This window comes from Nelusetta ayraudi, unplaced genomic scaffold, assembly GCF_046127955.1.
Source record: "Nelusetta ayraudi isolate G7.1 ecotype Tasmania unplaced genomic scaffold, CSIRO-AGI_Nayr_v1 ptg000011l, whole genome shotgun sequence".
Lineage (NCBI taxonomy): Eukaryota > Metazoa > Chordata > Actinopteri > Tetraodontiformes > Monacanthidae > Nelusetta > Nelusetta ayraudi.
Window position 1 is genome coordinate 15,089,587 of NW_027466061.1, and position 17,919 is coordinate 15,107,505.

At 41.9% G+C, this 17,919-nt stretch overlaps 2 protein-coding genes across 3 annotated transcripts; both read right to left on the reverse strand.

The window, feature by feature from the left end:
* Positions 1–477: 477 nt before the first annotated feature.
* Positions 478–4,619, reverse strand: selenot1a (selenoprotein T, 1a). The gene is made up of 6 exons (XM_076021337.1): positions 4,422–4,619; positions 3,264–3,374; positions 2,401–2,527; positions 1,382–1,469; positions 1,139–1,303; positions 478–997 (listed from the first exon to the last, which is right to left on the reverse strand). The coding sequence occupies exons 1-5, from the start codon at positions 4,559–4,561 to the stop codon at positions 1,182–1,184; spliced, it is 588 nt and encodes a 195-aa protein (XP_075877452.1). The 5' UTR covers positions 4,562–4,619; the 3' UTR covers positions 478–997; positions 1,139–1,181.
* Positions 4,620–4,841: 222 nt separating this feature from the next.
* On the reverse strand, positions 4,842–10,776 carry kif2c (kinesin family member 2C). Of its 2 annotated transcripts, XM_076021330.1 has the most exons (23): positions 10,651–10,776; positions 10,473–10,547; positions 10,273–10,367; positions 9,974–10,072; positions 9,721–9,781; positions 9,605–9,640; positions 9,012–9,155; positions 8,791–8,907; positions 8,507–8,604; positions 8,271–8,366; positions 8,076–8,130; positions 7,822–7,984; positions 7,636–7,726; positions 7,471–7,534; positions 7,257–7,348; positions 7,011–7,153; positions 6,678–6,891; positions 6,411–6,521; positions 6,255–6,322; positions 6,084–6,162; positions 5,920–6,000; positions 5,472–5,565; positions 4,842–5,154 (listed from the first exon to the last, which is right to left on the reverse strand). In XM_076021330.1, the coding sequence occupies exons 2-23, from the start codon at positions 10,531–10,533 to the stop codon at positions 5,093–5,095; spliced, it is 2,124 nt and encodes a 707-aa protein (XP_075877445.1). In that variant the 5' UTR covers positions 10,534–10,547; positions 10,651–10,776; the 3' UTR covers positions 4,842–5,092. The 2 variants fall into 2 exon arrangements, with proteins under 2 accessions (XP_075877445.1, XP_075877446.1); XM_076021331.1 differs by lacking the exon at positions 9,605–9,640.
* Between the last annotated feature and the right edge of the window lie 7,143 nt (positions 10,777–17,919).

Genomic DNA, 17,919 nt, shown 5'->3' on the forward strand with positions numbered 1-17,919 from the left:
AGTAGTTAGGAAAGGTACACCAACGACAGTTCACCACCAAATCACATAAGAGAACAATGGCCAGTAATCTTCCTGTTCAACCTGAGCAGATGTTCTCTTTTGAAGGTGAATTTGACCACACAGCATTGAGTATTACTTATGACGATGGGATACAGCCCAATTCATTTCCTGTCATAAATGAAGAGAAGTGAATGAGTGGTGTATGCCTCCCTTTAGGCCCTTAAGCTTGTTTAAGTCTAATCTGTTTGTCTTCTAATCAAATGAGTGTCAGCCCTCTAGTATTCCTAATACAATTAGCTTGAGCAGATGGCTATACAAAAGGCACTCAAGCTTGTGTACTTTATGAAAGCGTCCACATTTCTTGCCCACATTTCCTTTCCGGTTTTCTTCCAGCAGTTGACAACATGGACTGCGGTCAAATCATCAGCTGCCAACAATGTAAAATCAGTCAACATCGGCAGTGCCACAGAATAACACTTGAGTAGTTACAATAGAATTTATTCATCTCTGCTGCTTCCTCCAGGTCATGTAAATATTATAAAAAAAAATCAGAAATTATACCAAGACATTGCGGTTACTTTCACAACAGGGATGACACATTTTAGTTGTTGCATTTCTCTACATGGCTAATCTACTTGAGAACATTAATTTCAAAGTCACACATGGCTCAGTGGTACAAATTACTGGGTTATAAATTGACATGGATCATTTTTATTCAACAAGCTAAAGACTATTGTTAACCAATGTTAAATCTCTCAGTATTGGCCCACTCACGATGCCTTGATATAATCTGCAGTAGTACGAGTGTTACAGGAAAAAAGACAGGATTGCCGGCACTGTTGCCATGGGTCCCACTCTGGAGTCCGGGGTGGGGCGTCTCTAAAGGGCACAGTGAAGAGTGATGGGAGGCATCCAGTCTGTGCTAGCAGTATTCATGCCTTCAGCACAAACCTTCATAATCATCACCTCACAGTCCAGTGAGAAACCCACCTCAAACCTGAAATGGAAAACAACGGCATGGCAATTTGCCGTAAAAATGATTAAATAATTGTCAGCTTTAACTTAAATTTAAAGGTGTTATTTTTCAGTCCAAGTAAAACGCAACAAAAGAGGAGTGCTGTGAAAAGGTGGTGCTTACATGGAGGGGCTTTTGACTCCAGCCAGTAGCAGAAGTGTTGGCGTTAGGAGTGGTGCGGTTTTGTGTTCATGTGAACGTTCATCTTCATCTCATTGTCCAGGATTTGCACGAGCTGCTGCATGGATGGCAGGTGGCCTGACTCCAGCTTGGACCACACCGGCACATCTGTTCAAATGCAACACTTCTTTAAATATACGTTCATTATATTGCTGCGTTACAAAACTGCAGTTTGAATGAGCTCACCATTTAACGTGATTTCAAAAGCTCCCGTGGACATCAACTGATTTTCAATCATATTGCTGAGGAAGAACACCATCATACAGGCATAAATCTGAAAACAGTACAAAAGAATTAAGTTCTGGGGTTCGGCAGAAAATTAGAACAGCAAAATCATAGCATTTTTAACAACTTTAGAATAAGTTTACACACCGGGTTGTTAAAAGTGGTAGCTATTGTAGTTCTCAATACTTATTAATAATATGTGATCTGTAGAGTTCATGTCAAAACCACTAGGTTAATGTTAGACCCATTTGAGGTTTTCCAGTTATTTAGGATTTGATGAGATGGATATACTGTAGATCAGGGGTCGGGAACCAGACGTGGCTCTTTTGATGACGGCATCTGGCTCACAGAAAAATCTTAGTTGACCTTTCTTAACAAAAGTAATGAATAATTCCGCTGATTTTCAAGTAAAACATTACAATATAATTAAATAATTATAATATAAATAATCTTCCCTAAAAATCTGTGTGCATTTTATAGGGTACAATATTGAAGCCCGTGTGGCAATCTGGGTCAATTGATAAGGACGCAACTGTGCCACTGTGCTCAAGTTTAGCGCAGGCAGCGGCATTTCTGGACACTGCGCGCACACGGTGGTTTCGTAATTCGCTCTCATACTTAAATTCTCTGCACAGCAATAAAACAACACTTTGATGCCAGGATGGTGCGGAGGTTAGATGTGGAAACGGCCACAGTGCTTCCTTCAGACTCCAGTTTGGCGAAATCTCTGTATTTAGTTGTATCAAGAGTTACTAATTGAAAATACTAAATATTGTATGGCTCTCATGAAAATAAATTTTAAAATGTTTTTTTTTTTTTTGCTCTCTTGGCCAAAAAGGTTCCCGACCCCTGCTGTAGATAGTTGGAAGATATCAAATATGAGTAGTTTTTAAAAGACTTAAGGGTAAATTGAAATAAATAGCAAAATTGGACATCTTGACCAACACCTTCAGCTTTGGTGAAGGTCCAGGTTAAAATACCTTATTTCCCTGACCCCACTCCCAAATGCCTGGTGCTTGCATTCCAAAGAAAGCAAATGGGTCTTTGCCGACAATAATCACTCCAATCACCAACAGTTTGAACATAGAAAGGAAGGTGGCAACATGCCTGTAGAAATAGGAGAAAAAACATGGAAACATTGTTTGGTATTAAAGAAAGAATAATACAGACACGTTGAGATCAGACACGCGCACATACTGTGTAGGGGGAAGAAGTATATCCCTTCTAATGGAGCAATTCTCATGCGTGTTTGTTAAAGACTCCCCTTAATTAGGACCTGTGGGGTCACAATACCTGAATCACCTGGGACTTTACTCCGGCAAACAGAGAAGCAGCCCTTGTTCTAAATATAATGAAAGGTATTTCACCAACACAGGGCTGCAAGATCTAAATATAGTATAAAAGTATACATTTTAATTACTGCAAAAGACAAACATGTACTTGCTTTAGGGGAAAAACACACAGAAAATCATTTAAGCCAAACAAACAAAAAAAAAAGTTATAGTAAGGACTGTATCACCCCCCCCCCCTCCAAACTAAAAATAACAACATATTACCCTGATTTATTATAGGACAGCATTGTTTGCTCAGTGGTAGTTGAAATTAAGATGATCAACATTTGAAATCTCCTGTGGAAGCTGCACTATGACCCAAATTTCTTTCTGCATTCTTAGGATCAGGACCTCCTCAAGGTTTATAAAGCTATCAAATCAAAATCATGGGGAGGTGGAGTTGACTGCACAAGAAACCCATTGCTTCGTTAAATTGCAACTAATCTCTGGCAACTTTAATAATCCTGGATGTAATCCATTTATAACATGGCAGGCAGACATCTCATTCTTACCGGTAGAGGGGTACCGGAAGATAGTTCTCCCCTTCAATGCGGATGTCTGGGTACCGCTGGTACAAGGCCTGCGTGTACTCCTCAAACACCCGCTTGTACCCTCAGGAAATGCTGTGAAGACAAGACAATTAAAAACTAAAAATGCATTCTTGCAAACAAGACGGCTAGATCAATGCAGTGATCTCAAGGTTGGATTAGGTTGAAGTTCAGGCAAATGTGAATTCTTATTTAACCTAGAAATTATTATTCCATTTATTTTCCAAACTTTTGTAACTTTTGATGTCAATGCAAAATCCCTAAAAACATCATGCCAGCTGCTGCAGGCCTCTTTTACTGCAAGTACATTTTGAATACATAAGATAAAGTGTATTTTCTGGTTCCATAAATTACATTTCTTTTACTTCTTTCAATTCTGATAATTATACAGAAATGGTATGGCAATACCACACCTTTAACCATAATTCACACAAATCCACTTAATGATTTACCAGCATTTGGCAAACATACGGCGTTCAACAAAGCAGATCTCGTTTTGCCTTCGAATTGGAAAGAACTCCAACAAGGCTAAGATTGACTTTACAAAAAACATCGATCGCAAACACAACATTTTAATACAGACGTCGCTGTTTACACGGAGTTTATCCACAATTGCGTACTAGCGTCTTTAAAAACCACGCTGATCTTATCTGTAGACAGCAGGTCAAAGGTATGAGCAAGTTAACCAGTAACTTGGCGAAAAGTAAATATAAACAATACAATTAACACACAACAGTGAGCTGAAGTGAATATTTATTAAAGCATGACATATGGAAGACCCATGAAAAATGTTTTAGAGCACAGCAACGTATGTTATCGCGCAAGACAGCGGAAGTGAAGCTGGGACGTCTTTATTCGGTGTCACGTTCACATGGACACGCTAATGCCGACATATTTAAGTGAATGCACCGGTCATAATTTCGTCGGTGACAGAGAGCGAATAGGTTAAGCGCTTTACTAAAAACAACAACAACAAAACAACCAACCAATTAAAGCCAAAACCACAGTTTAGACAAACAAGTCAATGCTAGCTAGCTTCCGCTTCTGGCCTAGGTTGTTGTTAGCAGGGGTATGAAGCTAGTCCACAGTGACTCGTCATTTTTTTGGGGTTCATTTGCTTACCAAATTTGAAACTTGAGCAGGGGTCCCGTGGCAAACTGCATTTTGATCTTTCGTACGCCACTGGTGTCACCAGCTGTGGCGCAGCACAGAGAGTAAACCCCGAGGACCAGGAGCGACAGACGTAGCCACTTCATCGCCATCCGTTTCGGGGGTTGTTTCTTCTCCCTCAGACAGCGAGCGGTGGGTTAATCTGTGTAGGCTGCTTCGTCACTGGTTCATTCGTTCTCTTGGTCCCTCCCTTTCCTCCTGCAATAATCTAGTTACTGCTACCACCGACACATATCGTGCGCCATCTACCGACCTGGCTGCTTGCTTGGAAACGTGCTGAACGGTGCTTGAATTTGTACAGAAAACGTGACAAAATGTGTTGCACAGAAACACTTTTTTGACGCACAAAAAAAAAACAACAAACAACTCCCATTATTTAATGTTAAAGTTTGAGCATAAACACTTTATTCTCAAATAAGTACATTCCACATTATCTTGTACAAGATGGAAAACTTGCTGCAACCAACAACATGAACACCAGGTAATTTCCACGTTTATTAAAATGATGAACAGTTCTTGCGATGCGATAGTGCTGTCTGAGCGTTTTATTTCAATAATAACAATAAGAACAGGAAACAACAATCAAAACAAGAGTTAACTTTAAAGAAGTGTGTCAGTTTGCCTCAGCGTTTCACCATGGTCAGGTTCTCCTGCTCCACAGCCAACTGCAAAGCTAGCAAAGTATCTGCAGATGAAACAAAAAACATCTGCTTAAACTTTGGCACCTATCCCATTATTGTGTTATTGTCATGAACATTGTAGTTATGCTTGCCGCTTGATCTCATCATCATCATCATCATGTCCTGAATTATAATTTTTCAAACTACAGTTGCCTGAACAGCCATTGAAGTAGAATAATAATATAAATGATTTATTAATAACATCATAAACAACAACAACAATAAATAAAACCATTTACTGAAGCATTACACTTGATTTGATTCCAAAAGATAATTTTAAAGCAATGAACAGAAAGACAAACAGGAAGTGACTCATACGAACCAAGTATTTTTCTGGCATGATCCACCAGTGCAGGAAGCTCTGCCTTGATGTTGTAGGAAGTTTTCTCCATTGCCACTACAAACTCGTTAACCCTCTGAGAAACACATTTTTTTTAGGTAGACTTTCAACCATTATTCATATTATTATGCATTTTCACTTGTATTAAGTAAAGAACAGTAGATAGCTGAATTAAGTTAATTCCGTCTTTTCTTGTAGTCACTCTCATTGGTTCTTATATCTCAGACAGATTTCTTTTTAAGGTTTTTTACCTGACATATTGCGCACTTTCGCTTTCATCAACTGAATTAAGTTCATTCCGTTTTTTCTTGCAATTACGGAATCAACTTAAAGTGGAAGAATGCGCCGAAAGATGTCAGGTAAAAAACCTTTAAAAAAATCTGTCTGAGATATAAGAACCAACGAGAAAGTAAGGAACAGTGGACTCTACCTTGAGTTCTACGTAAGCTTTCTCCTCCAACTCTGAGACTTGAGATATGGCATCATACACACTGCAATCCTCAACAGACTCCTACAGCGTAAAAAAAAGACAAAAGTTTATTATAGACGAGCTTAACATGAGTCATTTCTATGTGTCACTCAGATGGTCATTACCTCCTCTGTTGAGCTGTTTATTGGCTCTTTAGATTTAGCTGCTGCTCTGCCTGTGGAGTTGCCATTCAGCTCTTTCACTCTGGCAACCAAAACATAAAAATACATGTGCAACATTGCATCTCCTCCGGCCTTACAAATGTGTTATATTTAAATTGTAAGCTCAAATCAAACCTGTCAGCATAACGTAGTGTGTTCATTGTATATTCACATGAGGCCATGCCTGGAGAAACCATGGCAATCTGAGAAATAAGATGTGACAAGAACTGTCAATATACTTTTGTGTTTAGATATCAACAAGAAATGGCCAATAAATCAACATGTACAAACCATGCAAGTCCTGGACTTTTCTCCAATGAAGGAATCCCTGAGGACCTTGGTCAGAGTGCTCATACGAAAAGGAACATGATCACTATTCCTCCCCAGTGAACGAATACACTCCTTCGGGAGACAAAACACAACGCTTGTACAGAACATGACTTTTGTACAATTTCAGACGGTGCTCAAGGGTACTGAGTCTTACTTTTATGGACAAGATCAAAAACACACAATCACTCTTGGTTCAGTAGGGGAGCCTTTACAAAAGCCCAATTTTACCTTGAGGGCTAGCAGACTGCGGTTGATCTCTGCAGTCTCAATCAAGGTGGTGCGATCATTGCTGTTGACATCTGTGCCTCGCTCATTTCCAGCCAAGTCAACCAATGAAAATTTGCCGTGCAGCGTGGAGGCGCGGTTATTGCGTCGCAAAGAAATCTGGAGGACGGCATGTGAGCGGGATGAATTGCTGTTGGCCGAGGTCTGGCCCGATGTCCTGGGATGACGGCGGAAGAAAAAGTACGGGAGAGGCTTGTATAGTCTTACAGGAAAAACAGGGAAACACAACCAAAAACAAATAAATACCTTTAAAAAAAATCTATTTACTGTAACTACCTGTATGCAGTGCCAATCTGTATCATCTTGATGACCTCCTCTGCGGTGGACACGTACACCTCCTCCAGGCCCACAACCTGAACTTGCTGTCTCTCATCCTCCAGGACCCGCAGCTTGGCCTTCTTGTTCAGCAGGTCAAACACCTAATTCAAGAAAGAATATTTTGTACAATTCTAGCATTAACTTCAAGGACATGATATTTCAGTCACAACAAACATCATCCTCAAAAGGGAGATTTCTTCTTACTTTTCCATTGTAAATCTCAAAAAAGCTGACATATGCAGAGAGGTCCAAGCTGCTGAATCTCCTATGGTTGAGGTAGGTGAACACGTCGTTGGCTGCAAAGAGGAAAGGAAGAAATGACATCAAATCTCAGTGATGTAAGCATGCAGTTAAGGTCATGTCAAAAAATGAATGTTTTAATATCACACAGAGCCACTGATAACAAACAGTTCCGTACCTGCCAAGGCATAAATTCCTTTAGCGCTGTCCTGTTGCTTTCCTGAAAAATCACCTCCCATTGTCTGAGGAGAAAATATGCCAGACGGATAAGAAATGAATGCTGACGAAGAAGAGCACTGCTTCTGGGAAAGTGAACACCGTACAGCAGGCAGATGCTCCTTACATGGGTTTTGCCGCTTCCTGTCTGACCGTAGGCGAAACACGTTGCCATGCTTCCTTCAAAAATGGACTGCACCAAAGGTTTCGCTGTGAACCTGAAGAGATAATAGGCCGAGACAATAATCACTTTAAAACTGCGCAAAGAAGAACCAGAATGGCCAGTCAACCTTCAGGATGCTCGAGGAATTACATGTAGACCAAGTCGTTGGTGGCACTCTCGTCGAAGGAGTAGTCGAAGTGGAAAACCTGGTTGTCCAAGTACTTTGTAAGGTCCACCTTCTGCTTTGGTTCATGAACCAGCAGGACACCCTTACCCGGCACAGACACCACATCTATCTCCTTCCTGTCAGTCTCTGGGAAAGGTAAATCATCGAATTGGTTAATCTTTGTTTGACCGTACTTATCTTACTTCAGGTGAGACACTGTAAAAGACTTCCACCTTACCCTGCTTGCTGAGGGGACGCTTTCGGACACACACACAAATTCTGCCTTGATCAATCTGGGGAAAACAAACAAACAAACAAATGAATGAAAAATGAGCATGAACAGGTGTTTGAAATGTGAAGGTGTGAAAGCTTTTGTTTTGCCACACTTGCATATGGGTTGACATATGGCCTCTGTTCTCATGTCTAAACTTACACCGTCAGTAGGTTTTAAGGGAGTCACTTCTAGTGTCTCTCTGAAGTCTTGGATCATGTCATAGAACTTCTTGTTTGGTCGAGAAGCTTCTCCAAACTAAAGAGAAACGGAGATAATCATTATGTAAATTGTTGTTGTTGTTGGTAATGAAAGAAGATCCGAGTCAAGCATTCTGGATGCAGAAATATATACAGTACGTGCAGAATTGAACAAGTGAATTAGCAGAAAGATCTCACCTTTCCCCTCTTTGTTTGCCCCTCAGGGGGCTTTACAACACAGGACAGCCGCTTGCTGCCTTTGTTCAGATCTTGGGGGAGCACTGACTTTCTTTTGTCTGAAGGGCACAAATATTATCTTATTCACACTCATTAAGTTCTAAAAGCAGTGCTGTAGGAGTGCAGCTCCTATCTTCACAAATATCTTTATCATCTGTGGTGTCAAAGGAAAAGCTTATATCCGTCTGTAATTCACATAATATTTTAATACACAGTGCTGTTGCAGTATTAAATGGGTTACTTGCTTTTGACTACAGATGGTGGAGGCATCTTCTGCGGTGTACCATTTTCCTTCACTGCCTCAGACAAATTTGGCAATGCTGGTTTGGCTTCATTCTTTTTTCGCTGCCGATTAGGTATCCCTAGATGAGGAAAAAAACTGCACGTGACTAAAAAAATAAAAAGTAAACACTCTTACTGACTATTTGGGGTTGTAACCTTTTCTCCCCTCATGAATACCACCAACCTGAGCTTGTGAGAGCCAGGGAAGAGAGCTCGTTCTGGACTGTTTCCTGGCAGGATGGAATTGACTCAGAAGTCGTGACCGGCAGTTGAGCAGAAGCTGGGGCCTGGAACATACATGTCTGTCGGACTTGAGACCTGCTGGCACCTACGAGGCAGACAAATTGAAGTCAGCTGACAGAAGAAGAGTAAAGTGTTTTATGTGCTGAATGGGATTCAAGGAACACAAATATGTGGAAAAACTATGCAGTCTCCAGAGAATTACAGAGAAAGTAATTCCGTAAAGGAAGGAAAAGGTGAGATGGTAGAAGCAGACGTCTTGTAACCCAATTGACAGTCTTAAGATTGCAGAGACACCTTATGTGATCGCACAAAGTATTTTCACCAACCTTTTTTGCTACTGGTAGAAATAATCATGTTTGTAATCACGTTTGTTTATTTGCATCCCTGTGCCCAACCCAAGCAGATGATCATTTATTGAGTGAGTAAGCGAGTCAAGTGCCCTGCGATCAACTTTCCAAGCTTTGTGGGTTTTAAGAGCAGACACGCATCTCCCTTTGATTAGTTTTATAGAGAGGACCGGTGCGACTTGCTGACCTGACTCTTCAGCTTGAGTGACAGCTGCAGCAGAAGCTTTTGTAATAAAACAATGTGTCATGAAAGCCTGTGCGGACCAAGGCAATGTGAAATAAACAATCAAAGTGGTTACATACAGGGGGCAGGGGCTGGAATCCTGGATGAGCGCAAACGGCCCTCATACTTCTGCATCTGAGACTAAAGGAAAGAGAGGAGGGAACCAAACCGTTATACATCATACATGTTTGAAAACAACAATCTCCTCCTCACATCAAGGACAAACTGCACCACCTGACCAGGCAGGTTGACACTTCAGAGTCATGACAGTGACAACCAGTGACAACACACCGCCTCAATTTCTGGTCAACAGTGGCGTAAGACGACACTTGCCTTGTCCGGAACAGGTCGCGGAGCATCAGCTGCTGCATTGGCATTGTTTATATGATCCACGAGCTCTGGATTGAGCTCACACAACTCGCTCACCTCAACCTGAATCGCAACCACACCCCGAAAACAACCGGGAAAAAAACATCAGTATCAGCTAAGCTCAGCGTGTCAGCTGCCCATTTGGAAAACAAGATCATCATCATCATATATTTGTTGTAGAAGTTAATAATTTCCGATGAAGGACGACTGGTGGCACGGCAGTTGTGAAGAATCGCTCGTCTATGATTGATTTACTGACTGACCTCCTTTCCGCGGCAGATTTTCCTCTCGTACCACTCCACCATCACCGTTGACTTTATGGCGTCCGCGGACTTCACCGTTGCTGAATGCACACGGCCTGGGTTGACAGGAAAAAACAAAAACAAAAAAAAATACTTTAAGTGGATGCTCAACCACACCGTCAAATTGTCAGAAGACAACGTATAAACGCCGGGCAGCTTACCATCACTGCGGCTGATTTGTACGGACAGTCCGACAAGCAGTCTGGACAGGCAGCTCTCCATGTTTCTTGTCGTTGCTGTGGTGGAACCACAGTTTAACGTTGAGTCGTTTTACTTTACGGAACAAGCGTAACGCGCAACTCTGGTTAAACTGCGGTCGAAACGAACAAAAATCCTCACCTTTGTATCGGCTGTTTATCTCTTCCCTGCGGTTAACGTCCACCTGAAACTTACCGATTTACCGATTTAACGCCGCACAATATTTGAACTTCTTCTTCGCTGTCTTCCTCTTATTTTGGTCAAGCGGACTACACACCGCCTTCTAGCGGTCATTCCTGGTTTTTCCTCCTTTTCTTTTTTAAATTCTCATGCACTTCAAAACACACGGAACATTGCCTTGCAGTAAAGTAAAAGTCTATGTCGTCTCAGTCCCACATCCGTACGTTTTGGAAACAATATAAGAAAATACTGAGTGAGTAAATTGAGTAAATTTCAGAGTTTAAAAAAACATAGGTGGAAAATCTTTGTCATGATTTAAATAAATAAAACCAAAACAGGTGTTTATGTCATTTTGATATTATTATTTTCTCTCTTTTTATCTTTTTGCTTGGGTCAGAGAAGATTATTCATTCAATTTTCAGACCAATAACCAAGTTTTAATTTCTACACGTTTTTGCCAACTGTGATGAGTCTGCTTGTAATTAAGATTTGAAATAAACTGGAATCACCTGCTGTTGTGAGCTGAAATCGAGTAAATTTATCTCTCTCTTGTCTGAGAAAATAATAATAATAATAATTAAAAAAAATATTTTCTAATCAGATGTGATAAAACTTTAAGCTCATCACCTTAAACTTATTTTCTTGAGAAACAACATTTTTATTCCCAATCATCCTTCACAAAACAAAATTGTCCCCATGATTTCTTTTCATTTCATTCTTATTAATTTAACTTTAGTAGTTTCTATGCTGATGTTGACAGCTACTGTGACATTCCTAGCATTGGATCTTATAACATAATATCAACAATTAATATTCACAGTGTTATGTAGTTCCTTAGTTTTCTGATGGTCCCGCAATTTAGTCATTGTTGACCCACTCAAAGGCTCCTTATGTTGCAAAATCCACTATACCAATGTTCTCTAATACTTAAAAGTTTATTTAGTTTGTTAATGTATTTTGAATACTTATTTGTTTATTGTATGAGTGTTTTCACATGTATGTTTATTGTGTACTTTGTCTTTTGTACAGTATTTATTAATGTGAACTTTGCCTGTATACGCATGTTTTAATGCAGACCCCAGGAAGAGTAGCAATTAATTAGGATGCCAATAGACAATCAACAACAAACAGAGAGCTTTTGTGTTTTTGAGGGAGGCTGTAAACACAGGGTTAAATTTGCTGTTATCTGAAAATCTACAGTGGTTTTAGGATAACTCATCATGCAAGTCTTCTTAGCTGTGGCCATGGGGAACAAATATCTCAGGCACCTTTAACCTACGGCATTTCACCGTCTGCTGGGTTTGTTCACAAGCACCCCACACCTACTGCTGCCCGGGACAGCAGCTCAGTCCTGCATGACATCAACAACCAGCTGAAGAATGACCTATAATGCAGTTCAGCCTTGCCTTCAGCGTGGGAGGCTTTCCTCTCTCCCCCACCTCCCATCTCCCACCCACACCCTCGCCGTCTCCAAACCTCCAAACTATACACAAGTTGGACTTGTGCATACACATTCCCCGTGAGTGAATGCTGACACATGACAAATCAAAGGCCTAATAAACAGCTTGTGCTGAACAATCCCCCCCACCACTGCCGCCAAAGGATCAAAAAAAATAAACAAATCCCTGTCGGTTTGGCCCGGCCAAGCCATTTGGTAGGTCTGTCTGTCGGTGACTGGGTGGCCCAGAGCTGCTCGGTGTGAGGCCTGGGATGGAGCCACAACTGTTTCCTGTGAGCAGCCCAACCCCCAGAACCTCTCCACAACTATCTTAGTGGGTGGTATTGCCCTCCTCTTTCTTTCCTTCACGTCCCCCAAACAGCTACGCCCTCCTCTTCTCTCCCTGAGAAGAGGAGGGCCTAACCCTAAACCCTCCTCTCTCCTTGCAGCACTCTGAGCACTGGCTCTCTTTCTTCCTGTTATCCAGCCAGCCGTCCACTCTCACGGCTGCAGTCCCTGCTAGAAGCACATTTTCAACAAATTAATTTTCACTGTCCTAATTTGATGCCGCGATAAGGTTTCAATTACTATCATCTCCTTGTTTAAATTCTTCTTCTTAATCCTCTTCGCCCCCTTGGGAGCAAAGGGTGTTGACCATGCCTCTCCACCTCACTCCTGTGTATACTAAAAAGTGAGTGAGTCATATGTTTGCAGTTTTAAAGTCATGATTAAAATTTTCCCTCCACTGGATTAAATGACTATTTGCCACAATGTCTTGTAAAGTCACCAAGTTGAACTTTAAGCCGTGGGCTTTAAAGAGAAACACTCAAAACTCTGTTGTGCTTGAATTCCTCTCGTGAATCACGGTATTGTTAGTGATGTCAAAGCGGTTGTATGTGTACATGATCGTGGTCTTTAGCTCTCTTAAACTAAGACTATTGTTTCTTGTCCAAGAGCGTTCTTCCCAACCCAGTTCATCATAACAAGACTGATCCATTCTGTCAAATTTGTAAGAAATTTGCACTGTGTTTTCTTCACGCAAGCTCAGCCGTGTGGTGATCTGCTCACCCCGATAAGGAGACCGTGCCCTGCGGTGATCACTCAGTGTGGTGTAGTTCATTTCTTTCAATGGCTGCTCCACTGCCATGCTGGAAATTTCAGTCATGGAAACAAAAAAGTAAGACGTAGCCACTGCAATTTTGAGGTGCCGGTCTCTGAGTCGTGAAAGTCGGCTGTGGAGGATGTGAAAAAAAGAAGGGGCCATGTATCTGTTGGCCCTTGGTCTGTTTAACTTCTCTCAATTTTCCATCTGTCCAGCAGCACATTTTCTCAGTACAAAGAAAATTGGACCATGGCCCTCTTCCCCCATACAGACAAAATAAACACACATGCGTGTGACATGTGAGCTGAACACGCTTGAAAACAACCTACAAAGGTTGCCTTGCATGGACAGGGACAGCGAGAAGACGAACGAAAAAAAGAAATGGATCGCAAATTGGGTCTCCTCCTGGACTTCAGCCAGCGTTCAATAAAATGCTAACCCTACTAAAGCAACCCTGATTTTCTCTCTTTGACAACCTTAACAAGATGTTTGTCTGTCTGTTCACGTTCATCATCCACAACATAAATGTTCTTCTTTCGCGTGAGCTTATCATGTCTGTCGGATATGACGTTTTGCAACAGTACACACCTAGACCAGTAGAGGGCAATATATCTCCAAACAAAAGTGCAACCCACTCTGAAGCTCCAATAAGACATAGGACTAAAAGTGAATAATAAAAAAAAGGTCAGCACTTTTGGTCTGGCGAAGCTAGAACTCTCATAGCAGAGTCTAATTTGCTGCCAACATTGCCTCCGCCGGGATTTTAAACTTCTCCAACCAAGCAGCTAAACTGGACAAACACTCCCTAGTCTTGGAACATTCGCTCATTGAAGCATGCTAGTGTTCCTGGCATAGGGGGAGGCATCAGCTGCAACACACAGGAGTCTCCTCTAGGCTTCCCGCGCATCATTTTAGAAGTGCAAAATGTAATGCAGTTAAATGCCCCCGTGCCACTGGTCACTGATCTAAGTTTGGCCAGCTGGCAAAGTTTATTTTCTCCAACCATAATGTTGTTTATTTTGTTTTGGTCTCTGCTATAAAGAGCGGTCAGAGGGCGTACACACAGCTGCAACTACAGTGGATGCGAAAAAAAAAGATAGAAATGCTCCCAAAACCGGAATCTAATTGATTTTATGAATTGATAAAAACGAATTATGTAGATGCAGAAAAGAAAATAGTTTTTTTCAGGAATGAAATGTTTTATTTGAGAAAGAGCAGATGGATTTCATCGCCAAACTCTTACTTTTTCTCTCCCTTTCGAGACAAAAAGGTCTGCCCTCTGCTGGTCAAAGGGGGTACGGCGGTTTTTCTTTTGGAAACGTGAGAATTATGCTGTAGGTGTGTCTTGAATTATTTCTTTTTTTGATGAAAATGCGGTAGTTTAAGAGTGGTTTGTGATTTTTTTTCTTTTTAGATAACAAATAATCCTCAGCGCCACTTCGTCTCTCTAAAATTACACCGTTGAGCTTCCTGTACATGTTCAGAACCAGAAGACAACTGCATCACCAAACAGTTTTGAGAAAGAAATGAATTTTTCCCCCTCACTTAAAACATGAAACACAAATGTAAAGATTTAGATTGCCATTTAAGTGACAAAATAAAATGTTTCTCATAGCACCAGTAATTAGCCCATAAATTATATTCTCAAACTCACCACATTCCTTTTATGCGAGCCATAAAGATTGAGATACTGCAGGTCCTGAGTACAAACTCTTTAAGGGAACACCAATCGAAACCACAGGCCATGAAAACTGCAGAAATGTGTCAGTGTGCTTTTGAAATTAATCCTCAAAAACCCACCAGTGTTTCTTTTTACAGGACTCACTAGAGAAGTTAAATGTTTGCTTATAGTACAGGGGGAAACATGTGGACCCCACAGTCCTCCTCTCCCACACGCACACTTTTACAGCCTTCCCTGAAACCACAACCATGGGGTGGACTATTCAAATCCCCATCTTATCAAGTCTGTTATTAAGGCCTAAAATGTTCGTATGCAATGGGAACAAAAAAAAAAAAAAAAAAAATCAATGGCGTCTTGGCATAATTACAAAATGTTTCCATTACTAGCCAGTGTCTGACTAGCATGTGCTGTTTCAACGTCAGTACTGACTCCTGTTCTGACAAGAGTGAGAAAGAAATGTGCTGATCAGTGCCAGAAACAGACTGAATTTTGTCACGATGACAGAGTCATTCATCGGGTTTAAGAAAAAGAGACAAACTGTTACGTTAACAGAGGATGTTTTTTGTTTCCTTCTCTGGATCCTGAAAACAATTCAAATGATTAAACGAATGAAAGCAGTTTAATTTGCATACTTCCTGGAGAAAAACCGCTCTGACTCACGTTCATTAAAATGATAAAAATAGCAGGAACAGCTGTCAGATCCTTTGTATTGCGCAACCGCTGGAGTTTAACTGACCAAAATATATAAATAGGTGATGCTGTATTTCTGCAGAGGATAGTCGCTGCACATGACCTCTGTCTCCTCATCACAGGGTCATAAACCTGAACCCTGTTTTCTTTTTTTGTCTCTTTAAAAAAAACACAAATGTTCTGTTATCATTACTCATCAGATTTCTACTATGATGCTGTCACATGACACGAGGATAGAACATTTTTTTCTTATTTAAATTTTCCAATCTGCCAGTTATTGGTTATCCCTGAATGTATTTGTCCACCATTTCAGCTCTTTGGTCGTACTTCCTGTAAAAACTATTTCGTAAAGCACTGAGCTAACGTCCAGAGCTCCTACACTTAAAAGCCACCTACAGCGCACTTTTATTGTCAGCCCCATTCCCCCCTCCCTCGCCCCTGATATTTGTGCCATTGTTTGCCTTTTCCATTGAGTACACAGGGATTTGGTGGACCCCGGGGACAAACGCTATTGAAAAACCACACTTATGCATGGTGTCAATTATAGTTTATTCTCTGGTTTGCCTGACTTGCCTTAGAGTGAGACTGAGCCTTATTGCTCCCCAGCCTGGCCCAGTCTCCCCTCCAACCCCTTCTCCTCCTCCTCCTCCTCCTCCTCTCTTCTTCACCACATGAAATGGCGGTCTGTGCCAGCCTAGCGCTGAGCCTTCATTAGCTTTTACTACCCCACTTGGATGTGTTTAGCTTTGCTCCCTTTCTTTGCCTCTCTGCGCGCCTGCCTATGTATATGTGTCTCACCCGCTGTATGTGTCTGTGTCTGCATATGTCTAATTACCCACCCCCGCCCTCCCTTTGGAGGACCCCTCAATGCCATGCCACCATATCATTACACTGTGGCTACAATTTAAACTTCAGTCACACGCACGCACACGCACACATACACACACACACATACACAGGCGTGCGCGTGCATGCACACACACATAAAAGTGTCCTTGGCTGCCTTGCAAATTGTAAAGGGGACACTGTGGGGTTCTACAGAAAGCTGCTTAAGCCCCTTTATTCCCCAGCAAAATGGACACACGCACTCTGAGATTGATGAGAGAGAACAATTAAAAATACCCCCCCCCCCCCAAAAAAAAAAAACAGGCCGAGAGACGCAACACGTCAGCTACGTCTGGCGTTTCAAACTGTTATTGTTTGAACTAAACCTTCCACTTATAAACACAAGGCCTCTACCTTACGAGGCTCATATTTAGGCCCCTCTGTAAACAGCGCAGCACAGAATGAATCAATTAAAAGGGCATTACGCTGGTTCCTGTTTATTTCAAACATGTTTACACTATACGGGCCCTCCTGCCTGTCTGCGTGATTGCCTGGAACGTAGTATTCCTCCTCCTCCTCCCGCCACCCCTTAATGGGCCTGGTCACGGCCAAGGTATATCAAACATGTGCGTGCACACACACACACACACACACACACACACACACACACACAAACACACACACACACTAGTGCGCAACACATTTCTTACGGTGCAGGTTGTTGTCAGTAAATATTGATCTCAATCTCCCTCTTTTTCTGCAAGAGATAATTAGAAGTGTGCAATTAAAGTGCAGGGATGTGTACAAGCAGCCAGCAGAAAGCCAACTCGCAAAGGAGGTTTCCACACAGGCACAGGGCGGTGGTGAGACACCCGGGGATCCGTCCGTCTCGCTCAATCAGCACTCGGGGTTGCAGGGGTACTGCACAGCTGAACCCCAACTGTTATGAGTGGAAGGTGGAGTCACATCCTGAACAAGTGGCCAGTTTGTCACAGGACCAACACAGAGAGACCAACACACAACTATGGAGGATTTCCATGTGTCTGGAGGGAGAAGTTAAACAAACAATGTTTGCCGTGAATGCAGCTCGGGCTCCCCAAATTAGTTTTGTACATCAAACTGATAGAAGTTTTCCCAGTGGCTTTTCATCTTCTTCCACCATCTTTCTACTCCGCACAACAAACAGGCTAGTGCTTGCTTTTGCACGCACGCACTTGCACGCACGCACTCCTTTACTAATCAGCCCTATTGAATTACAGCAACAATGGACGTTCATTCTCGGACTCCGGCCACCCAGGCAGTACACACAAGCAAACACAAACTCTCTCCCTCCCTCTCTCTCTCTCTCTCTCTCTCTCTGTTTCTCTGTTTCTCTCTCGCCCTCCCTCTCTCTCTCTCCCTCCCTCTCTCTCTCTCTCTCTCTCTGTCTCTCTCTCTCTGTCTCTCTCTCTCTCTCTGTCTCTCTCTCTCCCTCACTCTAGCTGGCGTCACTAG